The 17,105-nt window shown below is 42.1% G+C and overlaps 2 protein-coding genes across 3 annotated transcripts; both read left to right on the forward strand.

Annotated features, from left to right (window-relative positions):
- The first annotated feature begins 447 nt into the window (after positions 1 to 447).
- Positions 448 to 2,631, forward strand: med7 (mediator complex subunit 7). The gene is made up of 2 exons (XM_030368234.1): positions 448 to 618; positions 1,236 to 2,631. The coding sequence occupies exon 2, from the start codon at positions 1,245 to 1,247 to the stop codon at positions 2,004 to 2,006; it is 762 nt and encodes a 253-aa protein (XP_030224094.1). The 5' UTR covers positions 448 to 618; positions 1,236 to 1,244; the 3' UTR covers positions 2,007 to 2,631.
- Positions 2,632 to 3,210: 579 nt separating this feature from the next.
- Positions 3,211 to 16,774, forward strand: lonrf4 (LON peptidase N-terminal domain and ring finger 4). 2 transcript variants are annotated; one of them, XM_030368230.1, is made up of 13 exons: positions 3,211 to 3,575; positions 3,752 to 4,092; positions 4,964 to 5,082; positions 5,677 to 5,799; positions 6,490 to 6,675; positions 7,103 to 7,235; positions 7,713 to 7,788; positions 8,142 to 8,256; positions 8,628 to 8,749; positions 9,341 to 9,499; positions 9,935 to 10,097; positions 11,487 to 11,636; positions 12,954 to 16,774. In XM_030368230.1, the coding sequence occupies exons 2-13, from the start codon at positions 3,798 to 3,800 to the stop codon at positions 13,101 to 13,103; spliced, it is 1,791 nt and encodes a 596-aa protein (XP_030224090.1). In that variant the 5' UTR covers positions 3,211 to 3,575; positions 3,752 to 3,797; the 3' UTR covers positions 13,104 to 16,774. The 2 variants fall into 2 exon arrangements, with proteins under 2 accessions (XP_030224090.1, XP_030224093.1); XM_030368233.1 differs by having other exon boundaries at positions 6,490 to 6,651.
- Positions 16,775 to 17,105: the final 331 nt, after the last annotated feature.

The following is a 17,105-nucleotide window of genomic DNA, read 5'->3' on the forward strand; positions in this document are numbered from 1 at the left end:
ATTGTATCCAAAGATCCGTTTAAATTAGGAATATTAAAGGTAAAAGTAGGCGGGAAGATAATTTAAAACAACTAGATTAAGGGTTGATCCTACAAGTTTAAATGGTTCTTTATCCTTGGCTTGGAATAGGGATAATGGTAGGTGTACACAGTGTAATGTAGCATAAAGCATAGAACCTGTTTATTAAGAGGCTTGGTTAAATATTTTGAAATATGGTCAGGGAGATTTGGGAAGTGAGGAGAGGAGTCTGAGGATCAGTATGTCATTTTATCAATAAATGAGGTAGAGTGAAAAGGATATTATATATATTTGACCTTTAATGGCCGTATATATATTTACATGCATAAATATATTATTATTCTAAACATAATATCTATCTATATATAAACGTAAATTAAGTACATGAATACGTAGTTATAAAGATCCGGTGTTACACAGTAGTTTAGTAGGTGGCGCTATGCCCCATGGACGTTGGATTGCAATCCGCCAATGAACTAACGAAGAAGATGATCCGTCAGACATATGTTGTTCAGGCAGCGTTAGCTTGCTAATGCTGGATCATAATCGTGGATACTGTTAATTAAACCTATAATTAAGGGTTAGAGGTTCGTTTCATAGGTGAGTTGAACTTTCGTTTCATTTTGTGTTGATGCGCTGAAGAACGATTGCGTATATCTAAGAAGTGGCTCATTGGTCCAACTTTAGCCCCAGGTAAGCTAAGGTTTACTGGCTAATGATACATTGGGGCTGCCTAGCCAATGCTAATAAAACACGTCGATTCCTGTTATTTTATTTTATTGTTATCCAAGTAACGTTAATCTTACTACTTTTTATTTTGAAATATGCTGCCACTGTAGGTAAACGGTTTGTGTTATAAAAATGTAGTACAGTAGTCGGCTAATGCTAACCGGCCGCTATGCAACACATTAGAGCTCTTTCTTTAAGGTAGAGTTAACTTTAGGCTAGAAGGTCACAATTGAAGCATCTGTCGTCTGGACCTCAGTCAATAACACGTTTTACGTTTTGAAATATGACTGCATTATAACTTAAGTAATTTATATAAGAGAACTAGTATAATATTCTGAATAGGACCCTAACGATGATGAAATTAAGTTTCAGTGAGGAACTACCCCTTGCTAAGCCTATGTCTTGATTTTGACAAAATACTAAGTGGAATATAAATATAAAAATGCCTAACCAAAACTGCTGTTACATCTTCAATATTGTTATTTTAGGTCACCATCATGGGTGAACCACAGCAGGTGAGTGCCCTGCCCCCACCACCGGTGCAGTATATAAAGGAGTACACGGATGAAAACATTCGCAAAGGTCTGGCCCCCAAACCTCCTCCACCCATCAGAGACAGCTATATGATGTTTGGCAACCAGTTCCAATGCGATGACCTCATCATCCGGCCCTTGGAGAGCCAAGGCATCGAGCGGCTCCACCCCATGCAGTTCGACCACAAGCGGGAGTTGAAGAAGCTCAACATGTCCATACTGGTGAACTTCCTGGACCTGCTTGACATCCTCATCAAGAGTCCCGGCAGCTTGAAGCGGGAGGAGAAGCTGGAGGACATTAAGCTGCTGTTTGTTCACATGCACCACCTCATCAACGAGTACCGACCACACCAGGCCAGGGAGACTCTGAGAGTGATGATGGAGGTGCAGAAGAGGCAGCGGCTGGAGACAGCCGAGCGGTTCCAGAAACACCTTGAGAGGGTGGTGGAGATGATCCAGGGTTGCCTGGCATCTCTGCCCGATGACTTGCCCCAAATTGAGGGCCCAAACGGGGTAGGTGAGGGAGCAAAGAACGCGTCTGGAGCCGTCATAGTCAGTGGCTCGGGCCAGGCGCCCAGACTTGCATCGGAACCTATGGACGTAGAAGAGGCCGGGGCGAGTTCTATGGCAGCTAGTCAGCTTGACAAGAGAACGACAGGCTCTAGGGTGGACAAAGTGTGGGACAAAGACGCTGCTATGTGCAGTATCATAGATGAGATTGCTTGAATCTTGTGTTGATTGGCTGTGTGTGAGCAATGCTGTTTTCTTTGTTTGTTGACGTCTGTATATAGAATTTAAGTCTTTGGATTATTTGTTTCCTGTCCGTTTTTATTCCTGTATTTTCCTTTTTATAACATTAGAGGTTACCCAGTAATCATCCAAAACATACTGTAATATTTTGAGATATTTCAGTAGATTTCTTTATGGCTGTGAAGTGGTACCAGGTCCTGGCAGCAACTCTCCAATAAAAGTACATTTGTAAATGAACACTTACGCTAAACAGATTTTTATTGATGGCACTCCAGTTCAAGCCCAATCAGATAATATAAAAGTGCTCCTAAAATATAACCAGCTAATGTAGATGGTTGTATAACAGTGTCATTTAATTTACATTGGCAGCTGTACACATAGTCCCGTCATAGGTCTACTGGTCTACATAGTTTTGTTGTATAACGTAAAACTTCAATACAACTTGATCTAATGCACCCATCAGACTACAATAGCATGGAATGAAACAATGCAATATCTAATTGAATCCTTGATGGTTTGCAAAGGTTGGCCTGCTCTAAATCCTGTGTCATAAAATGCCAATGGATCATTTTAATAAATCAAATGCAATGTAAGACCTACACATTAGGTGTTTTCCCAGATAATGCTCAGTTCAGTTTAGTTGTTTTTCGGATTACAGGACATATTACATGATGCTTTGACAAATGACTATTCAAACAATGAGACAATGTATGCAGTCATGACCTGTCAATTTAAACAAGACAAATGGCTGAAATATACAAATGTATTCCCGTAATAACTTTCTTTAGAGAAACTTTAACACACCAGGTACAAAGGTTTACACAACCCATAGCAGATTTTGATATTAGTGACCTACAATTGTGGAATTATTACTTATGAGCTATTTTTCCAAGCGTCAAGGACACTAATCACCATTTAAATATTTGTATTTGTTTGTTTTTTTTCATCCTTTTTTTTAGGATGTCTAAGCCAGCAGGACTACTTAGTAATTTTAGATAATTTAAAAATAATAATAATCTTCAATATAATCAGCTATTAATTCACACATTATTCTGCATTTGCCAGTAGTTAGCAGACATTTGCAGCATATATAAGGGCCAGACAAGAAGTTATGAAACTTGCCTTCTTTGGTTTCACAACAGGGTGGTACGCCGAGCCCTCCTCCAATCAGAGCGTCTACTCTAGTGTCACATGACCTTTATTTACGTAACGTAATGGTTACGGAGTGTCTAACCTAGTCCTGCGGTTGTCGGTAGATTTCAAGCGTACTATAAACAAACAGACTTTCCATTTAACAGAGCAAATCTTAAGCTGTATTTAGTCATTTGTGCTTTGTGGAGTGCATGTGGATCGGAACAACGAGGTGGGGGGGAGGGCTCGGGTTTTTATACTCCGCTCAGTGGAGGCAGCTGTAACGTATACATAACCAGAGACGCACCGTGTGATCAGGAATGGATATCGTTGATGCATTTATCTGCAAGTAAAGCCAAAGTTAGACTAAAAGGTAAAGGCCAGTTTCCGGGCGCCAGGACCTAAAGAGTGGAGGTTAGTAAACAAAATAGCTCCGTATCTCAAACGGAAGGCTGGAGACAATGGGATATATAAATAATGAGTTGCATCTGTGTTATGTTGAATAACTTGTTTTGACTCGGTGCAATGTCGAAGTCGACTACTACTTTGTAATAATCATTGCCTTCCTATAACCCACATTGATGCATTAGTTAATATAAGCGGCGGAGCTTTTGTTGAGTGATCCAAAAAAGAGCCATGGACCTGCTGGACTGCCCGGTGTGTGAGCTGATCCTGTGTGAACCTGCGACCCTGTCCTGCGGCCACTCGATTTGTCGCAGATGCGTCGGGTACCTCCCGTCCAAATGCCCTTTATGCAAGGAGAGACTGAAGCAAAGAGATACACAAAGCACCAAAAACAACGTGTTGTTGATCGGCGTAGTTGAAAAGTGCTATCCCCAAGAGACGAGGATGAAGCGCAGCATTCTGGAGAAGCTTAGAGCCAACGAATTCACGGAGGTTTTGAGGATCGCAGGCGAGGCTATGTATTTAGGTAAGGAAGCACATCCAGGTAAATGTTGTGTAACACACGGGATGATGGCTCAATTAATGTGTCACGCGTGGTTCTTGCAATAATCATGTAATGCAACAGCAAATACTGCATACCACTTGTGGTGCCACATGCAACAACTGCTTGGGTTCTTTAAATGCAGACACGTTGAAATTTGACTTGGGATTTGAAAAAATCTACTACTGATACAGCAACGGCAGCGATCTCTCGTGGAGAACCCAGGATGAACTATAATTGACAGGTGTTGACAAATGGGAGGAGACGTAACGCTGACCCAATTCCTGATGCTGAATATGGCATCTGGATTTTGTTGATGACTAACTCGTGCCTGTGATAGCCTCTCCTTATGAGCAAGCATGAATATATATTTTAGGAAAAATAAACAGAACGAAATGTCAACACAATTGTTACATTGGGGGGGGGGGGGGGGGGGGGGGGGGGGGGGGCGGTTCTTTGTTGTGCAAAGAAAACATTGCAGAGATAGACCTGCTGATGATGCGGTAATGTACAGTGATTCAGGTGTGCGATCAAACAGTTGTTTTCTTACATTCATATTTTCATTCCTCTACACTTCTCCCTCTCTGTCTTGATAACATAGAATTGAGCTCTTGCAATAGAAAAGGTAAAGAAACGTTGGCCAACAACAGAACAATAAGTAATTCAGCCAGTAAACCATATAGATTATTCACAAACCTAGGTTAGGTAACTCAGGTTTATTTGTATGGCATGCTATCACAGTGACCGTATTGTTGGGTGTCCTACAAAACACCATTGAAAATCACTCTGCTCACATGAACTTTGTCTCCTCTGTGCATGCAATTTATGCATGCACCCTCTGGAGCTAATACTTTAGCTCCAGAAGATCTGTCTTTCAAGCTGTACAGAGCAGAAGCACATTCAGGGCTGAAACGCTACTCGGATGCTCTCAGTGACCTGAGTGATCTCTGCTCCCTCCACCCTGAATGGATTGAGGTGAGAGACTTTTACCACATCATGGCATTGATTGGTATGCATTAAGTCTGTCCCCAGTGTTATAAATGGTGCAAATCAAATCATAAGTAAAAAGCGGGTCATTTCTTTGACTGACCTAACTTCTGTTGAATACACTGATCATGATGGCGTCAATGTAAAGGCATTCAGCCTTAACCAAACTAAGGTGTGCATGTACTGACCTGTACTGACTGTGTGAATCTGAGCTGCTCTAACGGATCTTTTATAATGTGGTTAACTGTTTTTTAATAAAGTGTTATGCTTCAATATTTGCTCTTAATGATTTGCCAGCTGAGACACAGACTTGCATAAATTGATCCAAACCTGTTTTATGTGTGTATCGCGGCTTTTGATCTAGCTTTACAATTGTTAGTTTTGCTAAAGTCATACAAAATGCTTATGTTCTAACCTGAGGTCAGTGGAAATAGCGACTACAACTTAAATAAATTAGAATTTATGTTTTAACATTAACCGACACAGATATGACCTCATTTTGGTTCTTATTGTACCAAAATGTATTACTCATCTCCAAAATCAATTGTTATGTCTCATGCTGCTTTCTTCCACATACTCCAGGCCTTTCTGCTCAAAGGGAATACACTGCAGGAGATGGGCCGTCACACTGAAGCTCTGGCCCAGTTTCACCACTGCCTCACGATCCGGGCTGACTTTAGCCCCGCCAAGAGCCAGATTAGAAAGGTGAGAACCCATGTAGCAAACCAACCGAGATCGCCACATGGTCCGTTCAAAATGGAAAGACTCTCGCAAAAGTGTGTTCTATTTGTAATAGTGCGTTTCTCACTGTGTGTGTGTGTGTCGGTGTGGGTGTGTGTGTGTGTGTGTCCCTGTGGGTGTGTGTGTGTGTCCCTGTGGGTGTGGGTGTCATCTGTGACCAGTATCAGAGTGAGAAAACAAGTAATGTTACATAGCTATGCACTGACAGGCTCATTGCCGGGTCATCTGAGGTGGAAGGAGTTCCATAGCGTTATGCAATCATACTTGTTATTCAACCCTTGAGGTCTAGATGTTACATCTAGACACGATTAAAACAACGCTATCGTTGAACGTCTGGTTTAACACCATTTACCACAAAGTGAGACAATTATTTGTGTCTTAGTACTGGAAAAATCCATCTCTGGATCACATGGCATATTTCTAAAAAACGTCCTTGTTTTCAGAAATATACGCATCTTATCTCTGCTCACAACATGACACCTGATTTTAGACCATCCCATCATTTTAACATTCACATGGTTATGCTTGGATTGGGTTGTCACATTCATCCTGCACAGGATGCTTCCTCAAGGCTGGGTGACAACCAACAGGACGATCCTTCAGGATGGATTATTTGCAGCGGTCATCAATTATATGATGTCATTCCGCCCCCAGATACTGACAGCAGAGGGGGTGACGGTGCCGGAAGAGCAGCAGCATATTCTGCCCTTTCTGTCCGAGTATCTGAAAGAAGCCGGAGGCTCCCAGGGGTCCCTGAACTTGGACGGGGGGCCGGGCGGCCGTGGGCAGCGCACCGACAGGAGATCCACGGGACGGGTACGGTGCATGAGGAGGGTTGTGGTGCGTACATGATGCATACACCCCAGGGTCCTAGTGGTACGACCCGTGTGTCCTGAACATGGCATTCCTTCTGTCGAAGAAAAAAAAAAAAATCTCAAAGAATAACATTTTATTGATCAATGTCCAGACAAGCCTCCAACGGCACAGGAAAGTCAAAGGTGAAATGTGAATGTTGTTATTTTCCTTAAGTTTTATTGTGCAGTTGAATGGCTCATTCTGTACAGTGAACTTCTTACGACAAGGCAAAGGTCATCTACCTAGTGCAAAAACACTTTGTGGCGAAAATAAGCAAAACCGAAAAGTAGGATCATATTTTTCAGAAGTCTGTGGATCTAAAGAATCTGCTTTTGAACATTAGTGATGACCACAGTGAAAGGAGATGATGTTAGCGAAGGTTTAACCTATTCCAGAAATTGTGTGTTCTCAGGGTTCCAGGGTGATGGCCGACAGCGGTACAGAGTGCTGTCTTAGCCTCTGCCAAGCTGTCTCTTTCCTGCCAAAGCCTGATGAGGACGATGACACCCTGATGATGGTGAGGAAGGACGATGCTCTGGGGAGAGGTAAAAACACTCAAACTGAAAATGCCAACATACACCAGGAAAATCACTCCCAATGCCTCATCCTAAGGAAGACAAGCGTGCAGAACGAGCAAATATAACAGAGATCACAAATAAAGTTATGAATAATCATCATCAGTTACTTACATGATGTTTTGCTTTGTTATGGGCATCTTATGTTATCACAATGCATTTCAGCAATTGTGACATTGACTCGCACTATAACTATTCGTCTCAAATAAATCTAGCCTTAATAACGCTGCACTTCAAATGCAGACAGCATACGTATGTCACGTGTATATATAATATATTTGAAAATTGAATTTGTATTTACTATATTTAGTAAGTACAAATCCTATACTTAAACTAAAATATCATGCTTAATTCCTATTACGAAATATTTCCATTATTATGCTATTGTATTTTTTGGGTTGTGTTGTGTGTGTATTCAAACTCAGTGTTGTGGTTGTGCCCGTGCAGGTTGTCGTGGCAAAGGGCGAGAGAAGAGCTTTTCTGTACTCTCCGTGAGCGACTTTGAGTGTCCTCTGTGCATCAGGTTGGTTCACCAGAGATCCCCCTTGATCACGCTCGCGTGGTTAGAAGTGGCTTTTGTTAATACTTTTTTCTGATTGGTCAATTATGTAACTCTACTGTCTGTTATTTCTGAATATCAGTCTTCTGCTAGGAATAACAGAGCGTTGCTATGGACGCAGTTCCAACTTTCGGTTTGTTGTGGAAGCAATAAAATAATTTTTTAAATCAACAAAATATATTTATTCTGCATCAACCTGTCAGGGCTTTTTTCCTAATCCTAATACCAACTGGCTCGCTGTACATTATTCCTTATTCAGCAGTCCATGCATTTTGATAATTGTGTCTGTACCATGGTTAACTCGATGTGGACTTCAGGCTGTTCCACGAGCCAGTCACCACCCCCTGCGGCCACACCTTCTGCAAGAACTGTGTGAAGAGGAGTCTGGACCACAACCTCCGCTGTCCTCTGTGCAAGCAGCCCCTGCAAGAGGTGACCCCTCCTCATGCTCTTGTTGGTTCTTCTTTTCATCTTCCGATATCATATACAGGTGTTAGTCCCAGCTAAGTATAATCAATACAGTATATTATGAGATTAGCACAAAATGTAAAAGGGGCGTGAGTGAAGACCTCCTAAAAATGAAGATGAAGCTCAAGACAGTGAAACTTTGATTTCACACCGCTTTTATGTAAAGGTCTACTATATATTAATAATTTCATAAAATTCCCTCTTGAGGGGCCCACCATTCTCATATCATATAATATACATAATTTAAATCATTCTATCAATACTTCACTTATTATTCAGATCCCAGTCTCCATTAGAAGAGCTCATACCTGTCTGTGTGTTCCCAATGTTTGAAGTATTTTGAGGAGAGGAAGTTCAGCAGCACGGTGCTACTCCAGGACATCATGGCACACCTCTTCCCCTCCCAGCTGGCTGAGAGGAAACGCATAGACGACGCAGAACTGGCTGAACTTTCCAAGTAGGACCCCACCCCGACCTTTGATACAAACACATGTCATATCCCCATCAGAACACATTGAGGCTTTGCTCTCACAGGTAAGAGAGAGGTGGCAATGTTGTGGTTTCGTCGATGTTAAATGGTCATTAGACAACATCGCACCATCAACTACAAGGCTCACCCTAGACTTGTGCATTCCCGGTAGCTGTGAACATAGCTTTGTTCGGAGGACAACTTCCACTGGGCCATTTGTTTCCATTTGTGCATGAGTTGAAATTGGGCATTTTATCCACCCATGATTTTATAGTATAGAATCAAATAATCATTGGTCTCAAAGGCAATTTACTTCTGTATAAAAGGTGTATTCAATAGTGATAGAAATGTATTGACAAGTATTCAATATGACAATACATTACATTCATTTAGCAGACGCTTTATTCAAAGCGACTCAAAGTAAACGTATTCAACAACGACCACACAACCAAAAAGGTCCAAGAATCAAATGACATTTACAAATTAATATTCACTATAGCAATGCCTCCTGTTTATAACTCTGTTCTCCTCCTCCTCCTTCGTCCCCGTCCTCCTCTCCATCTCTCTCGTGCGCTCCAGCCTCACCAAGGACATCCCCATCTTCGTGTGCACGGTGGCCTACCCCGGCGTGCGCTGCCCGCTGCACATCTTCGAGCCGCGCTACCGGCTGATGATGCGCCGCTGCATGGAGACGGGCACCAAGAAGTTTGGCATGTGCAGCTATGACCACAGCAAGGGGTAACTCACACTCTTGTCTGTCTGTGTGTCTGTCTGTCTGTCTGTCTGTCTGTACAAACTTTTTATAATGCCTAAATTAATAGATCGATTATGTAGATAGCAGATAACAATCTTCACAAATATACAGCCGTCAAGGATATTATCCTTTAGTTATCAGTTTGGAGATAGATTATAGATTCCATTATAGATATTGGTGGATTATATTATAGTTGTTTTTCGCATTGGTTTGTTCGGATTGGCAGGTCACATTTGTCTGTTACATGTAAAGGAGGGGAGTGTTGACGCGTAATGAACACAGTGAAATGTGTGTGTGGATGTAAAACATTTTCAGCCTCATTGACTGACCGCCAACAGGTTGTTACGCTAGTGCAAACCGACAGGGGGAGGACATGCGCTGTGTTTTTGAGGTACAAATACCTGCTGTGTCGGCTGCAGGTTCGCGGACTACGGCTGCATCCTGGAGATCCACGCCCTGAAGCTGCTCCCTGATGGTCGCTCCTTCGTGGACGCGCTGGGCATGAGCCGCTTCAGGGTGCTGAAGAGGGGGCAGAGAGATGGCTACCAGACGGCCGACATAGAGTACCTGGAGGACATCAAGGTCAGAAATGCACTCATACTCCATCTAGCTCTCACAAGCCCCACACACACACACACACACACACACACACACACACACACACACACACACACACACACACACACACACACACACACACACACACACACACACTCTAACTTCTTCATTTGGTGGCACCCTAACAAATTGGTCACACTCCTTTTTTCGCTGCCTTTGATCTGTGTATCTTAATTTGAAAAGAGGAGCTGACTTGAGATAAATTATAAAACCAAATTTTTACTGCCAGTGCCTTGACATCTCTTTGCACTCCCCCCCTCCTATATCAAAAATCTCTACGCACTTAATAATAACCGGCTGGTAATTAGGTAACACGTGAAGGAAGCATGCTCAACGACTGCCCTTTTAAGGACGCTACGTCATAGAACGCCGACAAGCACTGTTCCAATGTTGAGAACACTTGGAAGGAGATTTTTCCAGAATGCATAGATGGATCCTCAACGAGCCAAAATACCCACAATCCTTTGCGTTCACACGCTGCGCGGGATACTTAAAAATTGCGTATAGAAAGCAATACACATTGCTTTACACAAGTCTTCAGAAATATTTTGTGCCGTATTGCTTTTTATAGATTAATCATGTAAATTCAAAAAATGAACCTGCGATTCCTTCCAAACGTTTTTGTAACGTAATGATAGGCTATATTTTGCATTGTTTTAATATGTAAGTAGGTGGTGTTAAAACAAACTACTGTCGCCAATAACAATTTCTACAATTAAAATATTTAACACTGGAGCAATATTAAGAAGCGGAAGCGCTTCCACACTAGCAAGTCGTTCCAAACTCTGACCGCTACAAACACTAGGCAGCACTCTAGCCTCATCTCAATAGGACGCGCTAGCAAGTGTTCTAGCAAGGCTGCAGCCATCACTTTGGCACACACACACACACACACACACACACACACACACACACACACACACACACACACACACACACACACACACACACACACACACACAGTGTCGCTCGCAGATTTCTTGTTGAAGAGAGCATTGAGTCATGCAAGACACTGTTCGCTGGCTATCCCTTTTGTGTGTGCAAACCCAAAGGATTTTTGAATTCACAAGCTGGTCATTTATCAGATGCTTTAATTCAAAGAACTTAAAGGCGAGACTGAGAACAATCGAAGCATACAATCCCTAATCAGGCAACAAATGTTATGTAAGATCGTTGCATAACCAAGCACACTCTTCAGACTTTTTTTGATCTATATCCATAACCCCCTCTTTCCGTTTGGTGCCGGCTGCATGTCTGCATCACAATGCCACACAATGGCGGTACTAGAATTGTGACAAGGATAACCCGCACCGTCGTACTAACCTTCTCCTCCTTTTTGCCCCTGACCTCCAGGTGGAAGGGCCCGAGCTGGATCTGCTGCAGGGTCTCCATGACGACGTGTACCAGGAGTCCCTGAAGTGGTACCAGGGCATTGGCGAACACATCCGGGAGCGCATCAACGCGCAGTACGGAGCCATGCCCGAGAAGGAGGACAACATCCAGGTGAGGGAGACGGTGTAGCCTTATTCTTTTTACTAACCTGTCAGGACCTCACAGCGATCTCTAGGGACGGTCATACAGACGATACGTGTTTAGAATTCACTATTTCCAGTATCGGTACATTACAAGTACCATAAGGCGTCAGTGAGTGCTTCCATCGGAAGGAATAAGAGCTTAGTAAAGGCTTTTATAGTGGGGTTATGCGGTGTTGTAAACCTAGTCAAAATGTGGCACTTTTGAGAATGTTTTTCATGACATCAAAAGTGTAAACTTCTCAGAACCCTAAAAGTCTTGGACATACTAAAACTCTCTGGATAACAAACAAACAAATTATCGTTGTACAGTTGCAATCGTGACTCGGATGCTGTTCAAAGGTCCTGTGATTTATAAGAAAAGACAAGGTAATATATACTTGAGTAGTATATGCTACACGTGAACCTCGTGAATAAGATGGCGCAATTTGATTGGTTCGCTATCTCGGGATAATTGGCAATATCCCATGATTGAGATCTCAAACTCGGGATATTCTTTTCACCGATTTTAAATGTCCCGCTTTGTGCTAATAAAAAAAATAAATCTAGGAAAATAGTGTTATCTTGTTTATTTTTGGAATGTATACTAAAACAATTATTCACCTAAGTCTCCGTGAATGGTGGGGAATAGCCTCCTTGACCTTCGGTCTCGGGGGCTATTCCCCACTATTCACTTCGCCTTTGGCAAATAACGCCTCGTATCCACATACGTACGTTCTCGTATGCGATCCAACCGTCTCCGACCGAAAGTCCATTCATTCCTATGTGATTCTCCGTAATGTCCGTTTTTCCTCCGAGACTCCTCCCCTCCGTAAAATTTCTGTCCGGTATGTCCGTAATATACGTTCAAAAAATTTAACTTTCGCCGTCGTTTTACGGAGATACCGTATGATTTTTTTTTTAATGTTTTTCACAAAACATGTAAGGACCTGGCAGGCCACACTCCTCGCCGATCTCTTTCCAAGCCTGGTTGGTTTTGTTTTTACCTCTGTATATGTCGATCCTCATGTTCCAAAGTACCGGTCTCCTAAAAACGGCCATTATCATACGCTCCCCCATCTTTTGTCCGTAAATAAATTCATGTCCGTACGTAAAACACTAGCGACTCCTTACGTAAATTTACTGAAGCACGGATACGAAAAACATACGTATGTGGAAACGAGGCGTAATTGTTAATTATCCAAGGCGGGAAGGGGGTAACAGACTCACAGCAGAAAGTACAGGATCACAAAATAAATGAGAACGACGAAAAAATGTAAAGGTCTCCTGTTCCTCTCCTTCCACCCAGACGTCTTCAGACGGGCCGGCCTGGTGCTGGTGGGTTCTGTCGGTGCTCCAGCTTGACTCTGCCTACCAGACCACCATCCTGTCCCTTCCCGCCCTCAAAGACCGTCTTGGACACCTGCGCCGCGCACTCGAGTACTTCTCCCAGAGCTAGCTCGGCCCGCCGCCGCATGGTCGGAGAGCTATACGATGCCAGGTTAAATATGCTAATTTCCTTCTTTTTTTTTAAGCATTACTCTTTTGGACATGCTCACACCGATACATTTCGCTACCTAGAGGCACCACAGTTGCAATGCTGGGCTATTTGTGGACTTTCACATGCAAAATAACATGGATATAGGGACTTGTTTGTTTACGTGGTGAGTTGAGGTTTAAGATTAGCTTGATCATTTTGTTTAGATGAGATATTATTATTATTATATATACAAAACGCTGCTCTACATATATTTTAATGTTTGATTTATAATTTTGGCACAAGACACACTACTTATTGTTTTTTTCTAATGGAGCAGCCCATTTTAGTTTCCCTGAACAATTAGATATTGATAAATAGGCCAAAGACATGTTTGTTTCATCTGGCATTCATGGTGAAAAAGTGGATGTTGATGGATACCAGCTCCATTTAATCGATAGTTTGGGAATGCCACTAGGGGGCGTTGTTCTATAAAGCCATAATATGATGGCAAATAGACTACGCCCTATTACACAGTTCTTATGCAGACCAATTGCAGAGCAGTATGAGGGACCCTGCCCTTATTACCCACCTTCTTTTTCTTTTAACAGTTTGTCATCAAATAAAAAACTTTCACATCCCCTAATGACAACCTGATGAATAAGATGATCTAATGTGCCTGTTGCGAACATTAAGTGTTTATATTGTGTTTATATTTCATTATGATTCACGCTCAGGGCTGGACTGGCCAATGGGCACACCGGGCACTTAAACGTATCATTTTGTAAATGTATTTCGCTGTCCACACGGCCCCTTAACACCATTACAGGCCGAACCAGCCGAGGTCACATCATGGCCGTACGCAGACGGTCGCGGCCTCACCGTCGCAGCGCAGCCATGCCGTAGCCTTCCTAGTTCTCCCATCGGCCCACAGTCGTTTTGGATGCTGTCTAAATAAGGCGGACCAGATCCGTTGCATTTCGTCCTTATCATAACACATGGAAGGTTGACAGTGGTGTAAGTAGGTCATTAAACATATAAGAAATAAATATTGGTCAAATTCTACTTTTATCACATTTATGATTCCATCACCAGAACATTTCTAAAATTTTGTTTTATTTCGATCAACATGAATCTCCCGAGTCCGAGAGCACATGCAGTGATTCAAATCTTAGTGGCCCAAGGGTCGCCAACTGCAAAGCCAACACTGTTCTGTGGGACCGTGGCCGGTTCAGGTTCAGGTCCAGTCTGGCTCCAAATGTCCCAGGGCTAGTGGTGAGTGCTGATCATCCACCAGGTCGCTCATCCTTCTGTTTGGCAAAAAACTGCTTAATTTCTATGTTCATTTTGTTATGGTCGGGGTGAGGATTAGTGGTTATGAATATTAGGAACGGCTGTAAATAATTATGTTTTACTTCAAGTACAGAAATTAAAACATAAATGCCTTCAGCTTGCTGTTGCGACCCCAACAGTAGCCCCCAAAAAACCTGCCGTAACTAAAGCTCTCTCCAAGGTTTCCTGGCAGTCCTGGATATAAGATCATACGTGAGAGGGGTGTGGGTAATTGCTGGCCAAAAAAAGACATGCCCTTCAGACAGATGCTGCCAAATTTGCCAAACTGTGTGATATGTTTTTTGCAAACTTTAGCAAAGTGGGACACGAGTGCTGAAGAACTTAATCGGGGCAGGTTCCTCCAGGCACATCAAAAAACATGTGCAGAGGAAGAAAAAAACAGGCCTGGCATTTGGCCTGGACTTGTCCACCTTGGGCTGGGCCGGTCTAGGCCAGATGCCAGGGCTGTTTTTTTTTTTTTCCTAGTTCAGCCCTTTTCATGCTATCCCATATAAATGCCTGATCCTGAACTGGGTGAAATGACTCTTTAAAGACAACCATATATCAGCCTATCCGAGGTGAATCGTGTAAAGCCACTGCATGTGCTGCAACAGGTTGAAGACAAGACTAAATTATTATTATTATATGTTCTGAATTGTAAGGCACTGAATGCTGTACATACACCCAATGTGTACGCATACGCTTAGTATGGTTGATATTTTATGGCTACCAAATCGAATCTAATGACGGCTGAAAGACATGGATGGGAGCTTCTTTAGATTGACATGCTACTTATTTGATTATTTTCATTATTTATCTTGTATACGGCTACTTAAAGCAGTGTGTTAGACAAGCTTTTGGCTAGGTTATATTATGGAGTGGTGAACCAACACTGTCTGAAGAAAAACAGTGGGGACTGGCTACCAACTCGTGTTTGATAACCCATTTTTCTTTTCTTTTTTTTACAATATATGTGCCATATATTCCTTATATTCACCTAACTATTTATATTATATTGTTTATGAGCATTATCATGTAACAGTGTTCGGTTCAAAGTGTGTGTGTGTGCGTGCGTGTGTGTGTACATCATGCTCCAATTCAAAACAGTAGTCGGAGCTGCATGGTAAATACTCAACATTGGCAAACCTCACTATTGTCTTAGTTCAAAGCCAACATCAGAGTTGGCCGATGGACATCGTATTGCTTTTATTCATTGATCAATGGAGAAGCCATGGAACGCATCTTTTATTTTAAACAATTACAGCCGAAGCCCTCTTCTATCAACCGTATATAACCACTTGAATTACTTGTCACGTAACCATTGGCTGCCATTGCAAGGGTATAACCCAAGTCGTAAAAGGGATTGACGCTCTTACATAGTCAACACAGGTTCACTTGGGGTCTCCCTTCAAGAGGGGGAACAGGCCTTTGGAGGGTTCATCTTTGGGTCCATAAAACGCACATATTCTCATGGCACTGGTGACTTCAATCCTCCTCCAGAATAACTCTATTTTTGCACAGTGAAAAGCAATTTTCACGTTACTTTCTTTTTGTACTTGTTCTGTGCTTTGCAATGGACTTGTCCATCTGTCACTCACTTAGTTAAACCCTTTTAAATAATGCAAAAATCTTTTTGTAAAAAGTAATTGTAGTCCAGTCCGGTGAAGCAGAGTAAGAGTTTCTTCCACTGAAGTGTCTAGTTTAATCAAAGATTAATTAAAAGTAGAAACATTTATGTCCATTATTTAAATTTCAACTTTTTAATACCTTTCCAAATACTTACTTTAAATAATTTTCCCTAGTGTTCCCAACGTGTAATGTGAGCCAAGCGAACCCCTATCGACTTGTGTTACTAATTTCGAGCTTTCAAACGTCTATATAATAACATCAAATTGGTGTGGTGTCAGGTATGTGAGACTAATCAAAGGTGCTAAGCAAAAACATCAATGTATTTGGAATAAAGGCGCATAAAGTGAAGAATAGATTGAGTCCAGCTTGGGAACACATGTTGGATTTCTTGTGTAAGTGCTGGCGGTCTGTTGGTTAAGTCAGTTGGACTCCCAACACATGTCAATGAACAGGGAGTCAAAGGCATTCAGACACAACAGGGGGAACCCTTGCATTTACTAGTCTGTGTGACTGAGCCATTCTGAGCCACTGAGCTATGTTCGTCATATTTAGCCTTCTTAAGATGACAATGATTAATAAGGTGGATATTTGTGATTGTTGTTTATTTGTCAATTTTGTTGATGCTTTTTCTTGTATCTGTTATCCCTGCACAATGTCAAAAATTTGAATGTAATAAAGAAAAATAATAATAATTGAGAATCTATTTTTTTACGAATCTTTTAGAATTAATTGAGAACTGCTCAACTATTCTTAAGTTGTATTATTTTTTTCTTCTTTATTATTCTCGACAGATTTGGGACCTATAACCTTCAAAAATGTCTTCGCTCTGCGTGTAGGGCCCAGGGTGTGGAGTTTATTGACAATTTTAACCTTTTCTGGGAGCGTCCGTCTTTTTTCCAGGCTGACGGAATTCACCCAAGCAGGTTAGGCACCTTCCATCTTGCCAAAAATATAAAAACTGCTGTACAAAGTACGGGCCTGGGTAGCTCACAGCCCCGCCCCCCTCGACTGACTGATCGACCT

Source organism: Gadus morhua, chromosome 10, assembly GCF_902167405.1.
Source record: "Gadus morhua chromosome 10, gadMor3.0, whole genome shotgun sequence".
Taxonomy (NCBI): domain Eukaryota; kingdom Metazoa; phylum Chordata; class Actinopteri; order Gadiformes; family Gadidae; genus Gadus; species Gadus morhua.

What these genes read in the sequence shown, in the direction of transcription:
- lonrf4 (XM_030368230.1), top strand. Translation starts at nt 3,798, where the DNA reads ATGGACCTGCTGGACTGCCCGGTGTGTGAGCTGATCCTGTGTGAACCT. An exon ending in GAGTGTCCTCTGTGCATCAG is followed by an intron (nt 7,789 to 8,141) that starts GTTGGTTCACCA and finishes TGTGGACTTCAG; the next exon opens with GCTGTTCCACGAGCCAGTCA. An exon ending in AGAAGGAGGACAACATCCAG is followed by an intron (nt 11,637 to 12,953) that starts GTGAGGGAGACG and finishes CCTTCCACCCAG; the next exon opens with ACGTCTTCAGACGGGCCGGC.
- med7 (XM_030368234.1), top strand. Translation starts at nt 1,245, where the DNA reads ATGGGTGAACCACAGCAGGTGAGTGCCCTGCCCCCACCACCGGTGCAG.